The sequence below is a fragment of the Grus americana genome, chromosome 1 (genome assembly GCF_028858705.1).
Source record: "Grus americana isolate bGruAme1 chromosome 1, bGruAme1.mat, whole genome shotgun sequence".
NCBI lineage: Eukaryota > Metazoa > Chordata > Aves > Gruiformes > Gruidae > Grus > Grus americana.
The window spans coordinates 186,170,236-186,184,487 of NC_072852.1; the positions used below are offsets into that span (position 1 = coordinate 186,170,236).

General features: G+C 40.9%; 1 protein-coding gene across 6 annotated transcripts in view; it reads right to left on the reverse strand.

Annotated features, from left to right (window-relative positions):
- ENOX1 (ecto-NOX disulfide-thiol exchanger 1) overlaps positions 1-14,252 on the reverse strand; it is a 370,433-nt gene that overhangs the window by 78,882 nt on the left and 277,299 nt on the right. For all 6 annotated transcript variants that reach the window (XM_054809849.1, XM_054809876.1, XM_054809859.1 and 3 more), the window contains one exon: positions 4,510-4,722. In XM_054809849.1, the coding sequence (XP_054665824.1) occupies positions 4,510-4,722 (213 nt within the window). The remainder of the gene's footprint in view (positions 1-4,509; positions 4,723-14,252) is intronic.

Consider the following 14,252-nt stretch of genomic DNA (forward strand, 5'->3'; position numbering starts at 1 on the left):
CTGGGAACTGGCTTCCCTTTCCAGCAACCTCACGTCCACCAGGAAGTAAGAACCCATCTGTGATTAGTTACACTGGAATAAATGACTCTATAGGTTTATACTCCAGCTTGCCCTGTAGGATGAACCATGTGTCTATCCACACCTTCAGACCAGCATTTTGACATTCAGGCCTTTAACACAAGTTCTAAGACCCTGGTGATTATCTGTAATCAACTGTGGTGGGTTAAAAGCTCAGGCATCCTACAAAGTACAGGGGAAGGGCTTCATGCCTGGGAATACATATAGGGCCACTGCCTTAACTAGCTGCTAGACTATGCAGATGCATCTCCTTGCTGGGGATGTGCCACAGATACAGCTGTTCTCTCTGTTCAGTGCGGTGCTACAGGAGGCAGGAAGACATCTCTCTCCAGCTGTCATCATTCTGGATCAGGTGCTTAAAAGCCATCTGTCAAACACCCTAAAGAAGGTCAATACCACCTTTCAGAGCACCGGACCTCACCATTTAGAGCACTCTTGGGAGGAATGAGGCTTAAGTTCAGTTCCTTCACTGGCATTCAGGGTATTTAAACATATCTTTCCAAAAGATTGTCCTGATAACTAGGCACTGAAATTCCCTGAAGATCAAGGTGAGAATGAAAGTGAAGGCCACCATGTGATAAGGAAGTAATCTGGCCAGGGGACTCCATGATACAAACTACCCTCCCACTGTTTCCCCATAGGCACGTGAGAGACTGATTCATAGACCCTGATGGGGACCTGGTGCCTAAGTCCCTTGAAGAGTCATCCATTAGTAAAATTGACAAAAATGACCAAATAAGTGTCATGAGCTGCTCAGTACCCAGCCATGGGGCACTTCTGTTCATTACACTACGTATCTGTCTACTTGGATACTGGGACACTTCCACCCCCTTGGGTATCTGACTCTTGAGATAACAAATTAATTTTTGAATATGGGATTTTGGATCTTCACTCACCTATAGGTACTTTTGAAAATATTGTCAAGGGAGACTGCACTAAATAGTCTGAAACCTCAATAAGAGGTAGACGAAGTTTACAGTGCATGGAAAAGAAAGTCAGAGGAGAGAATTGCAGCTTTCGTGTAGTCTAAAAAACAGCCCACCGTGGATGTCTCTAGGGCTTCCATTTTTCTTAAACATGTGGATCAATATCTATAAGCCTTAGGCTGAAAAGGTGGTTTGAGAGGAGATGAAACGGAGATGAGTGGAAAGTCAGGGAGCAGTGGCACATGTAACTGTGCTGTGGAAGCAAAGTGGAAGAATTTAGAAATCAAATCACAGACAGAACTATCCAAAATCCTGGAAAACAATCCATATTTTAAGCACAGATTCAAATCTAGAAAAATGAAGTAATTAAATAAAAAAGAAGGAAGTTGACATCTTTCTCTCTTTATCCCTTAAATAACTGAAGAAGCACCATAACAACGCTGAGACTCCTTGTAGAACTTAAATCAGGGTCTGTAAATTGGTGGTGTCACAGCAGTAATACACTTTATTTCACAGATTATCCTGGCACAAGTATCTTGGTCACGTAATTAATTCACGTGCTGAACACTTGACCCAAATTTTTAGGGGTAATCCGCTTGGTAATCTTCTAAATACCTCCAGGCATAAATTTGTAGCAGGGATTTCAATACCTGTACTTCTTTAGTAGTTGGGCCATAAGCTGATATGTTCTGGCCACACTAATCCTCATTAATAAGAAAGCATTTTATACTGAGACCTACACAGACAGTGTGCGTGTTCCAGGTCCGTGCACATGAAGCCCATTTTCTTAACGTATTTCATCTTCCCCCCCATAACATTCACTGCTGCAATGCTGCCATTTTTATTTAACTCCAAGTTCTTCCTTCTGTATCAAGACTACACACAGTAAGTGGGATTAATCTGTTCTGAACAAGGCATGTAAAAAGTTGGACATCTGGTTCTGAGCTAAGGCCCAGGCGAATCCTCTGTGGACAGCAGAGAAAAAATGGCATCTCCAAGGGATGATTCATCTCACTGGAAGAGCACCATGAGGTTGGTCTGATGACTCATTCCTTGAAAATGCTTATTTTTCTCTGCTGACTGCAAAGAAAGAACAGAATGGTCAGCTCAGAGTTGGACATCTGACCTAGTTCATGACAGACGAATGCCACATGGTATTTTAAAAATAATGTAATATTTATGTCAAATGGCCACACAGCTGCAGCATTACGCTAGACTTTTGGATCCTTACTGCAAAGCAGCAGAGGTGGTTTTTTGCCACTCTCCAGAATTTAATAAACCACACACACACCTATTTTGGACATCTAGTATTTTCAAATTCTTCTTCATAAAGCAAGAGACATATTGTAACAGATTATACGGGGCTGTGCGAAAACAATGGAAAAGGGCACAGGAAAAACATTCCTCAGATCAACTCAAATACAGGAAAATTCTTGAAAAAGGGAAGCTCATTTCACAGTCTCCATGTTTAGCAATCTTAGGCATATACACCTGTAAAGCAAAAACATCATCCATCTGTTCATAGCAAGTTTGCAGAGAATTTTAATAAGACACATTAATGCTAATAATGGCCAGTGTTTATGATGTTTATAAAATAACCAATGTGGAGCATCTGGAAAGCTCATAAAATTTGTTCTTATAAAATCCACAGAGTGTAACACCTTTCCCTGAGCCTGTTTTTTTGCTGACCTTGTCCTCCTAGGCCAGATCTGTCAGAAACTCTCTTCTTCCAGGCATTGCTGTGACTGTGGCACTCTGAAACTCATGTTTTGAAGCCAGACCTATTTCTGGTTTTCTGAGTTCAGCATTCAGCACATTACAGGAACAAACCAGATATCGCCAAAACTGTAACTCTCCACCTGAAACTACAGGGATCTCTATTTCCAAGTGACAGATGTTCTACAACAGTTGGTGACAAACGGGCTAATTTAGACTGATTTAACTAAAGTTCAGCCTGCTGACAATGGGGGACTTTTTTTAATGCAGCTGAAGAAGGCATTTCCGAATGCTAGGAATGGCTGTTGCACACAAAACTACAGAGGCCCCGGTGTGAACTGAACAGCACGGCCACGCATGGTGCCTGCATCTCTGCTCCTCACACTGACTTTTAGATGCTGAGATGGAAGATGACATTGCCTAGCAAATAGCCAAGGGAATTAGCTGGTCTTTAAAATTTACTCACTGAACGTACGTCCTCAGAAATCAAATGTCTTTGGCCCATAATCTTTCCTTCTAAGATCTAAGCTCTTAATTTAGAAGGACATGTGCCCTGGGGTGAATTGGTCTTCTGAGATGCTGAGCTCTCTATCACATATGCAGAAAGCTTCCAGGGGCTGCTCTCCTAACCCAGGCAAGTTCATCCAAGCTTCTGCCTTCAGCCCTAACTTCTGAAGGATGACCATTGAGGGACCAGAAAAATATTGCAGAAAAGCCTTTAGGGCTTTTTTTTTTAATGTAAAGATTAGGAGTGTGATTCAGAAATCACAATATAACAATGGCATTGTCCTACATCTGGTAAATAGTCTTGGGTTTTGTTTTTAACTTGTATATGAGAGCCAACTTCAGGCTCCACCCTTCTGGGTGTCATAAAGCCTCTTGCTTGAGCAGCCATAGTAGACATGTTAAAAACCAGCAACAATGAAATTAATTTTCTCCTTTCTTCTTCTTCTCTTTTCTCCTTTCTTCTTTTCTTTTCTCCTTTCTTCTTCTCTTCTCTTCTCTTCTCTTCTCTTCTCTGCTCTGCTCTGCTCTTTTCTCTTCCCTTCCCTTCCCTTCCCTTCCCTTCCCTTCCCTTCCCTTCCCTTCCCTTCCCTTCCCTTTTAAGAGCACTTCTAGGCAAGTATCCCAATTATTGTTTTATGAGGGAACCTCATTAAGGTAACTTCATTGATTATATTTCTGTACTAAGGAAATAGCTGCCAGCACTAAATATTTCAGGCAGTTTATCTGCCAAATTAATACTGGCGTTGTATCAGCCAAGAAGTCCTGATGCCAGCAGCAGTACAGCGTATTCTTCTGCTGTGGGGGTGGCCTGTATGCTGTGAATATATCCCTAAAAGTTGCTGAATCCTAATTCCTTTTACCTAAACCCAGGCTAAAAATATAACCTAATTGTCCTCTATTCTGTAATTGGCCTAGTTAACTAGCTGCAACGCACAGGCCACATATCACTTCTCTCTACAAAAGCATCTTTGCTCAGAGCAGGGAGGCTTCTGTCTGGTCCGTTCCTGAAGCGTTATGTCTACCCAAAAGTAGACATTATGCATAGAGCACATCTTTGTCTATTAATAAAAAAACTACTGAAACTTTGCTCACCTTGAGAAATAAGCTCTTAGGAATGGTCCTTGTTCCTCCAAATTGCCATAGAGTATGGAATAGGATATGAAGTAGAATATGACTGCATTGCAACTACTTACCCCCAAACAAACAAACAAAATGATTAAAAAACCACTACCACCACCACCACCATCACTACAACAACAGTGGACAAAAAGGAGTTACTTACATTGAGTGAGGATCCCTGTTAAGGCATTTTTGAAACTCTCCTTGGCTTGCTCCATTTCTTGCTCATGAGCGGCCTTTTCGTTCATGAGCCGGCGGACGTGGCTGTTGGCCGACTGCACCATCGAATAAAACTGGTTTGCAGAGCGACGATTCACCTCACCTCGCTCAATCCAGGTAAGCAGCACTGTGATGGCCTCTGAAAACTTGCTATCATCTAGAACAAGCAAAGCACAGGTTTTAAGTTGCAGACATAAATATCTTGTCAAGAACACATTTTCTGCTCTGTGTCACATTAAAATCACCATAAATCCTGCTTGCAGTATATCATTTTGGGCAACTTTTGGGTCCTTTGTTCTAGCAGATGTAGGAAGCCAATACTGCCATGTGAAGCTACATAAATCTCCCTTCAAGACTTGTCTTCTGCTTATTTTAATAGCTTTCTCCCAAGAAAAAGCACCCCCCCACACTTCCCTGTGACCTGACTCCTTGCTTTCACAATGTCTCCCTTAAGCCGTTCAGTGATATGGAATGACCTTACAGCAGGAGTGAGGAGACCTCTGTGTTAGTCGACCCACTGAGGAAATGTAATGTGTCCGCGTTAATCTGCTCGGCCAAAAGCTCAGTCCTGGAGCTTGAGCTCAGCCGTACTTTTGTCAACAGATTTCACTAACATCACATTCTTAATTAATGAACAATGACGAGGCTGAACAATTCCTCCTCAAAGCACTGATTAATTACAAGGAACTGCTTTGAACAGATGATGTGTCTGTATTTGTTTTGTATTATGTGTCTGTGTTTTGTTTTACATAATTTTTTTTTAAAGGCTTCCAGACGAATCCAGGCAAACACCTGGATTGCAGCTTTATGATTACCATTCAGGTAACTAAAGTTATATTTCTCTGCAGAAAGATCACCAAAACTGGTGGCTAGATTTTGTGCACTCCATCCCCAAGTAATCTTCTTTCCTCTGACAGTGCTCTCAGCTTCCTCAGAAGACTCTTAGCGCAGCATCCATTACACTTCTGGCTTCATCAGGATTAAGAGGACACATTTCTTTTTGAGTCCCATTTAGGCTGAACTGCAAGAAAATGTTATTACAACAGAGCGTCTTCCTGTGGAACCATTTTTGTGCAATTCGAGTTTTTATTCTATAAAACTTCCGTTTCCCAACAAATCATTTTAAACACCTCATCTAGTCCTCGTTGGTTAGATTTCTTTATATCTATTTTAGATGGTAGGTATACCTTTCTATAGGAGAAGGTATGCAGTTATGGTGGGGAGAAGCAGTATAGTTATAACCAAAAGACACTTAAAATGAAAATTGGAAAATATTAAACCCAACCAACTGTGTTACAGGGTACAGAAATGTGGGGCATAGTTTGTAAGGCTCTGCTTTCCATATACAAAGAATGATGAAATACTAATTCTTAAAGTGACGATTTGGGCTTTTATTTTGAATTAGTAATCACTTCCCTAAAAGGCGAGAAGCCTAAAGTACAGGGAGGCCAAGTGACACGCTCTGTGCCCACAGCCTGTGAAGAAAAGATTTTACATTGCCTGATCTTTAGCATCTTATTAACTGAAACGTGCTTTCAGCTACAGCAATAAGATTTGCTCTCCACAGCTGGATAGGCATGTTCACCCAAGATCCCTGAAAACAATTTGCAAAATAAGAGCATCATAACACCCTTCCTTTTGTACAATGATGTATCTGTTATCACTTTACGTTAACATGTGATTCATCGTCATCATTCATTAAGTAATTGTCTCTGGGGAGGAAGAGTCAGATGGGCATCTTTTCTTTCCATATTGTCCCCTTGAATTAGACTCCACTTCCGAACTTTGCTGGATATGTATGCGGCAGGTATGTATTAAGTGTCCCTGACGAGTGAGGTTGGCTGAATGTGGGCCTCAGAAAAGCCAAATGTAAACAAGTCTCATGCAAGGCCTCTTCATTGCAAGAAAACACTAGGATGAGGCTTGGGCAAAATCTTCAGCCTGCTGAAATGCACGGGAGCTGGATGTCATGGATCCAATATAGCCAAGAACTCATCCCTGGAACATAATGTTTATTATAATTACAGTAGTCAATAAGAATAACCTGTAATGGCTTCTGGCAGTGTTAGCATGCAATTTCCAACAGTCTGTAGAGTCAGGTCACCCTGCAGGTGGCACTAGCCTGTTAACACCAAGGATGCAGCTGATTGTGAGTAGAGAGTAACTACAGCTGAATGTTCCTCTTTTTATCTTGCAGACATCATTATCTATATCATCACACATAATTTATCACCCAACACTGAAGTACCATTTAGAGTAAATTATCCCATTCAATCTAGGTCAAGACATGAACAGCAAAGTTGGGAGAAATGATACACGGAAGCACCTCTGAAGAGGTACACCATGACCTGGGAAGAAACAGTGTGCAGAACTGAGCAAAATTCAGGGAGATGCATGAGGAAAAGCCTTTGCACAGAAACATTCTCCCTTTTTCTTGCTTTAATCTCTCCCCAGTACACATCTGTGTGTTGTTTTGCTATAGAGCCTATATGAAATTAAACCACCCCTCCCCTTGTTTTGTTTTCATTGGGCACAGTTGGTGTCTGTGAGGGATATTCATCAACATGCCATCCTTCTGCCCATAGATTTGACCCATTTAAAAGGACATGCTGAAATCCTGTTTTCAACATATTATAGTCCCAGGGAGCTGCAGAGATCTGTGGGCCTGTTATAGTTAATTCATGGCTCTGTACTAGCAGGAAAAAATCCTTTCATTGGTAAACATCAGCATCTTCATTGATTACATAATTAGAAGATACATTAAAAAATGCTAGAGGGTAATATATGCACAACAGGAGCACATTAGTTAATAAAATCTCTTCTCCACAGTTTTAAATTTTCCTTATTTCATCTTCATTTCTGACTTTTATATTCTTGAGTTGACTACTCAGTGACTGGCATAAAGTAACTCACCGTGAATTAATTTTCTTCATCCAGAATGCAGTGACTCTTTCTGAGCAATCAGAGGTTCACTTAGAAAATCAGATTTTTATACCAGATTGTTCGTTTATTTTTTTATTTAGTAGATAAATAGTAGAAGAAAAGCAGCAATGGAATCTAATTTAAGCGGAGCATGAGCTGCCTTATGATTGCAGCCATTCATTAAAAAAATAAAACAAAACTCCTAATTCTGTTCAAAATTATTCTCTTGCGGTAGGATGCACATAAATATATACTATTTAAAAACATACTCTTTAAATAAATTCCTTTATATAAGACATGCTCCCATATGTAATCGTTCTTTTAAAATGAGCACGCTGCAAATTATTTCTCGCACTTAAAGCTTTTTTTCTCCTCCAAGTTACAGCATGTTTTAAGCAAATAAGGTAGGATTCATTCCCTTTATGTCAACATCTATTTAGTAACCCCAGGGTCCCAGTACAGTCAATGGAAAGAGATGGACGCTTGTTGTAGAAGCTTCGTCAGTCCTGGTTTAGCTGTCTATTTGAAGGTGAGGTGAACTGTGCCCCAGAAGTGCCTGTTTCTCTCAACCGGCTGTAAAGGGAGCCTGGGGTGACCTGCTCATATATAGACATCTCTGCAAGAGACGTCTACATTTGGTCAAAGTAATGCCAGCCATTACACAAGTGCACCAGTTACAGAACACCTACCCAGCACTTGGGTACTTGTGTTGGGTTTTCAGTTATACTGCACGCTGCGATGCACACTACGTTGTTTTAATATTACCCATCTACTGAGGATGGCTTGCTGGGTGCCTGTCAATAGAGATTTCCAGGTGCTGCTAGACTCAATCACAGGCCTCTAGAGATAAGATATTTCAAATTCCTCTTATATCAACTCAAGATATTTGGCACTTAAATCTGAGCTCACAACTTAGATGAAATGAAATATAAAGAAAAGAAAATGCATCCCTAGAGCTGCTTGGGAATTGTGAACAGGGATACTTCTATGAAAAAAAAAAAAAAAGGAATAATTGTTGACAAACGTTTTGCATTTTTCTGCTTGTAATTTGACCACCTCTCGGCAACCCCAACTAGAATAAACTTTTTAATAGAAAAAACTATAACAAGAACTGCTACAAAATGGTATACTGGGAAAAAGTGTTTGAAACAGAGATTTTACTTTCAGCTTATGGAGTTTCCCTGGTGTAACACAGGGCAGAATTCAGCTCAGAGTAATCTGAAATGTTGTGACTATTCATCTCTCAATATTAAGCACCTCCATAAGGTGCTTTCACAACTTGAGTGACAGTGTCTAAGGCCTTAGCCATTAGAAAGGAGACAGATAGACTAATCCATCCCTCTGAAGCCAGGCATTACTATAATTTTTACATTTATAGATATATAGCAAATATAGCTAACTTTATATTGCTGTATTTTGAGAGTGACATTGTATGCTGGACTTCTAGCTAGAAACAGATCAAACACTGGGCTACAGTTGCTTTTAGTCTTGTTAATATCTTCCCAACCCTGGGCTTTCTCAAATGTTTGAAAAGTATCTGCGATAATTCACACAACACTTGGAGCCTGTCTAAATCACAGCAATGCTTCTATATTATCCTACGGGCCATGGTGTTGTCCAGACCAGCACATACTATCTCTTGTCCCTAATCTTGCTGCCCTAATGCAATCTCCTAGGCTTGCAAGGAGATGCTGAAAAGACAGAGCTGTTGTTCGTTATCCTAATGACTACACCTAGACAGCTCCTGTGCTGGCTGTGTATGTTTTGGGTTTCATTAATGATCTCATTTATCTCTGGCCCTTCTGCAAGATGGGAAGGGGCAGGTGTGCCCTTATGCTGAGCTCTGCCCTGACCAGTAGAAATCCAGCTAACAAAGACCCCTTGAAGGTATTCTTGTGAGCACCAAGAATGACTGTGCTGCAGGGCATGGAGAGAGGGGACACGAGTGGTGGGATGTGTCCCATCCCTTTGCCTCTGATGGACAGCCTGTCCTCTGCCAGCTGTAGCTGTGCCATAGGAAGATGTGGTGTCCCCTGCTTCATCCCCACCCGCTCAGAACTACCCCTTTGCTCATGGTGGCACGGCCCTCAGGTCTGCCTGGCGCTGCACAGCTGATCACACTCCAGTTCCAGTTTGTCAAACTGGGCCCAGTTCGGCTATTACAGGAAAGCGGTAGAGGCCAGTTCAGGATGCAAACTTTTTCACTCTGTATAACTGCAGCCAGGGGAGGATGTATGGCCAAGGTTACTGTTAATCTGACTTCTGATTTAATAATTTATTAGACTATAGCTAAGATTTCGAAACTACAAACACTGAATTCAATACGAAAAATAATAAAGCACAGCAGGTGACTGCTGTGGGTGAATCAGGTCAGGGAAAAGGTTTACTAGCCTCTCTCATCAGCAGGTTCAGCCCAGCTCCCCTGTGCATCAGGAACAATTTGCTTCCCAGCACACGCCACTTTTGGTGCCACAACGACGACCTATTTTTTCTCTGGGCTTAAGAGCTTCTCCTGCATAGAGTGCCTGCCACTGACCTAGAAACACAACTCTTCAGCTACTACCCTCACCTTCTTTTTTCCCTTGCTCAGATACCTTATATAATTGTGCCATGCAACACACACATCAATCTGGAACTTTTGGGATTAATAACACTTTTAACCCGATGGCACTGCATAATAAGTGAGAATCAGGGAATACAAATTCCTACTGCCAAAGGGTTATTTTAAAGAATGATTAATATCCACCTTACTATTTCTTAAATAGCCTTAACTGTTTGCTATAACCAAGAAACTTTTCCAGTTATGTAATAAGTGACTAGCTGAAACTAGATTTGATAAAAATATGCATATACATGTACTAAAAGATATCTTAAAAGGTACTCTGTCCCCTCATATCATCAAACTCTTTCTTCCAAATTAAATCACACAAGATTCTTCCAGAGGTGGGTGTTTCATGTGAGACACAGAAATCCATTATCTTATCCTGCTGATGCCATTATTTCCAATAAAAAGTAATTATGAGGGTATCGAGTTTCCTCCCTATTTCTCAAAATCACACCACAAACTTTCAGATCGGTGAGCTGCAATTTCCCAGTTCATAGTAATTAACTTGAGTCATTTTGCAGTGCGGTACATTTAATCAAGTGGGTTTATATTAAAACCTTCAAATTTGCATTGATACAATACAGATTAGGCGAAGGAGGGCACTGTTAGTAATACACTTAACAGTGATTGTACTTCTTGCAGGCTTTCAGAGGGAGGTGCCCAGGGAATTGGGTTACCAGGCTGCCAATAGCTGAACCCACCTCTCGCTCCTCTTCTGCCAGCAGACAAAAAAGTGCCCTTGCACCGTGCCTGCTCCTAGCCCCGGTGTGAAGCTCTCGGAGCCAGATGTATTGTGTCACAGCAGATGTCAGCAGCATATGGAAGAAGGAATGAGAAAATGATGATCTAAAAACAGGAAGGGTGAGTGAACAGATTTGACGCTGAAGCATCGAAACATGTCTGTTGTAGGGCTCTGTCCTGGTACACTACTAATAAAAAAAGATTGTGCTAAAAAAAAGGTCTGGAGTCTTTCAGCAGCAATTAAACCTGGCATTCATTGGATTTGTTCAGAGGATCTCAGCTTTACCTCCCCTTCTGATGTAGCCCTGCACTGAATTCGATCCTTTCTGTGTGAGACTTGCCTCTCTGGATAACCACGCCGCTTCTGCAGCGCTCCCCAAGTCTGGCTCTCAAGTGCAGAGTGATAATGAAAGCAGCGTGGTTTTCTTCTCAGTGAAATATCCTATTTCCCAAGCAATTAAATGTTGTTTATATTTCAAATGATGTGCAAGTGTTGAGATTGCCAGGCTTGATGTTACCTGAGTCTTGCACAAGATGCATCCCCGGTTAGTTCACTCTAGTGTAACTGCCATCTATTTATTTAAATTTCCAATCTGTTCTCTCTTCAGGGGATAATACAGTGCCTGGCAAAGAAGCAGCTTCTCAATTTTTCAAATTATATTTTTTTTTAAATGGAAAACCACATGAATAACTTTCCTGTGCTCATAAAGAAACACTGTATTTAAAAGGGAGGTAAATTCCAGGGTATTGTATATACTTGCAGGTATTTATGTCTCCTTTGCTCAAAATATTTAAAAAACAGATAATCAGATATGAAGAGATGTCTTTGTTAGATGGTGGAACTATTTTACTACCTGCAGCAAATAAGACAGATGTAGTATTTTAAAAGAGCTTATTTGCAAGAAGTCATTTCTGAAGATGATGCCATTAGGTACAGATATGCTTGAATTAAGAATACCATAATGTTCAAAATTCTGCTTTGAAACACAAATGTCATAAGCACACAGATTAAAATGTTTTGTTCCAATGCACCTGACAGAGCAGTGTTCCACTTAAGGATAAAAGGTTCAGCCTATCTGCAGTTGTGTGATGTTCTGGGCACCACATTACTCAACCGTTTATAGAGCAACCAGGAAAACAGATGTCAGAGTATGCAAATTTGATCCTAAATATCTACCGACACATCTCACTGTGCAGTAATAACGCATCTAATTTAATCCTGAGGAATTAAAATCTCAAAGACACATACTGAACAAAACGCTGCTATAAACCAGAAGACAAGAAGGTCACGTTTTCATCATGTAATAACAGAAGACACAATATTCTGCTGGTTTTGCCAGAACAAGAACTCAGGGTCTATTCTCAAAGGCTGTTTAAGGAGACAATTTACATTTACACTTCACTGTAAAAGACCTTGGTTTCCCAGAAGTCACATCTATGAATTTATTGAGATATTTTCTGAAGGAAATACAAATTTTTACCTAAGGCAGGAGGATGTCAGAAAGGAGGCCAGGAGTTTCATTAACCTAAGTTATGCGTAGCTGTTATCTTATTCCATGGCAATCAGAAAATGGTTGATTAAACTATTTGTAATGTCATGACAAATTTTGGAATACTTGGATCAAAAAGTAGATTTGAATAGTACCTTTTGAAAAAGTGACATTTTATTTTACCATTTTAAACAAATGGCGCCTTTTGCTTATTTTGCTTTTTCCCTTCAAATCTACTTCAGTGGTTTGGAAGGTCAAAAAAAACCCCCCAAACAGAAATAACTTGTCACGCAAAATTAAATAGCGGTTTTATTTTCCCAACCTAAAACTGATCAGCATAGCCCTGGTATGAGAAGGAGCTCATATTCTTCCCCATGTTACCCATCTAGTTTGAATGCTGGAGCTCATTTCATTCTGATAATCCAGGCTCAGGTCTCTTCTGCCTTCTACATGCTGGACTCATGAAGAGTGGAACTCTCTCATGGGAGTGCATGAAACAAAGATAAATCAAATATTTTGTGACAAGTCATTTTTCCAGTGCAGGAAATCTCCTTGGCTTCTCCTCCTTTTGGCTTTGGCTGTGATCAGCAGAGAACGTCACTGGCAAATTACCAATGCAGCTCAAAAAGTGTTTAATCAATGAGACTTAGTAGTGTAGGCCTATATTTTTAGAGCTACAGGCTCAAATCCATGAGACCTACACCCAAGATACTGGCAATATGTCACTGCCACATAGTGAAAAGTGGCAATAACAAAGCACAGTAGGTGGATAGGGAGAGGAACATCATCACGGGCACTTAGAGAAAAGAAAAGTGAATACACTCTTGGCTAACAACATGAAAGGTGCAGGAAAAAATGTCCACACTGCCAGGAAGGAAAAAGTTATGAAGGATTTCATCGGCAGGACCCTGAAGACCTTAAAGGAGAAAAAGAAAAGGAAAGAGGAAAGAGGAAAGAGGAAAGAGGAAAGAGGAAAGGGAAAGAGAAAGAGAAAGGGAAAGGGAAAGGGAAAGGGAAAGGGAAAGGGAAAGGGAGAAAGGAAAAGGAAGATACCCATAAAACAGCACTGTCTGTCACAGTCTAAAATGGAAAGTGGTGAGAAATTGCACTGATCCACAGTTTGATGGGTTTCTCTTATTTCTGCATAAACCAGGTGTTCAAAACAAGTTCTTTGCAGATAGGAAAGGATTTGGGATAGTCCACAGAGATCAGGGAATGGAGGGCAAGTCATAAACCCTCATGCTTTCGCAGGTATGCAAGGCCTCATATGCAGTGAGTTCCCAGCCCCAGTCACCAAGCAGTGCATTTTGACAAACCAGTTCTTTTTTTCTATGAAGCTCCATACCAGTAGAGACAACCTGGCTGAAATTTTATAATTAACTTTTGTTTCCAACTGGCATAAAAGATCCCTCTATATTCTTTCACCCACTCTCCTCTACGGCGGTTACTGCTGTACCAGGTGACTTCAGCACGCGAGAGGAATAGGGATATGCTGACAACACCGGGGCGAGAGTTTCCAGCCAAGTCTGGTATACAAAAACAATGATTTCTTTAAGTCTTATGCTGCAGTTTGCAGAAGGTGAAAAAAGATATTGTCACCTCTGTTATAGACTCAATAAATATCTAGACAACAACAGGGGACTGGCTGATGAGCCTAGTTCATCTCCGCTCGCCGTCACATTTCCAAGGTTATTTTGACAACAAAAGTTGCTTGGATTTAGACCAAGTTGTCTACATCTGTGATTGCAAAGCAGTATCTTGGGATGACAGATGTTTAGCTATTTTGGCTTGCTTTTCAGCTAGTGTTGCTCAGTGAAGTTCTGGAGGCACTGCAGGAGCTGAAACCTGCACCTTGGGCACCTGCAGCTCTGTCTCATGAGCTGGCAACAAAGCTCAGGAGTCTTTTGAAGTGGGTACCATGGGGAGGTC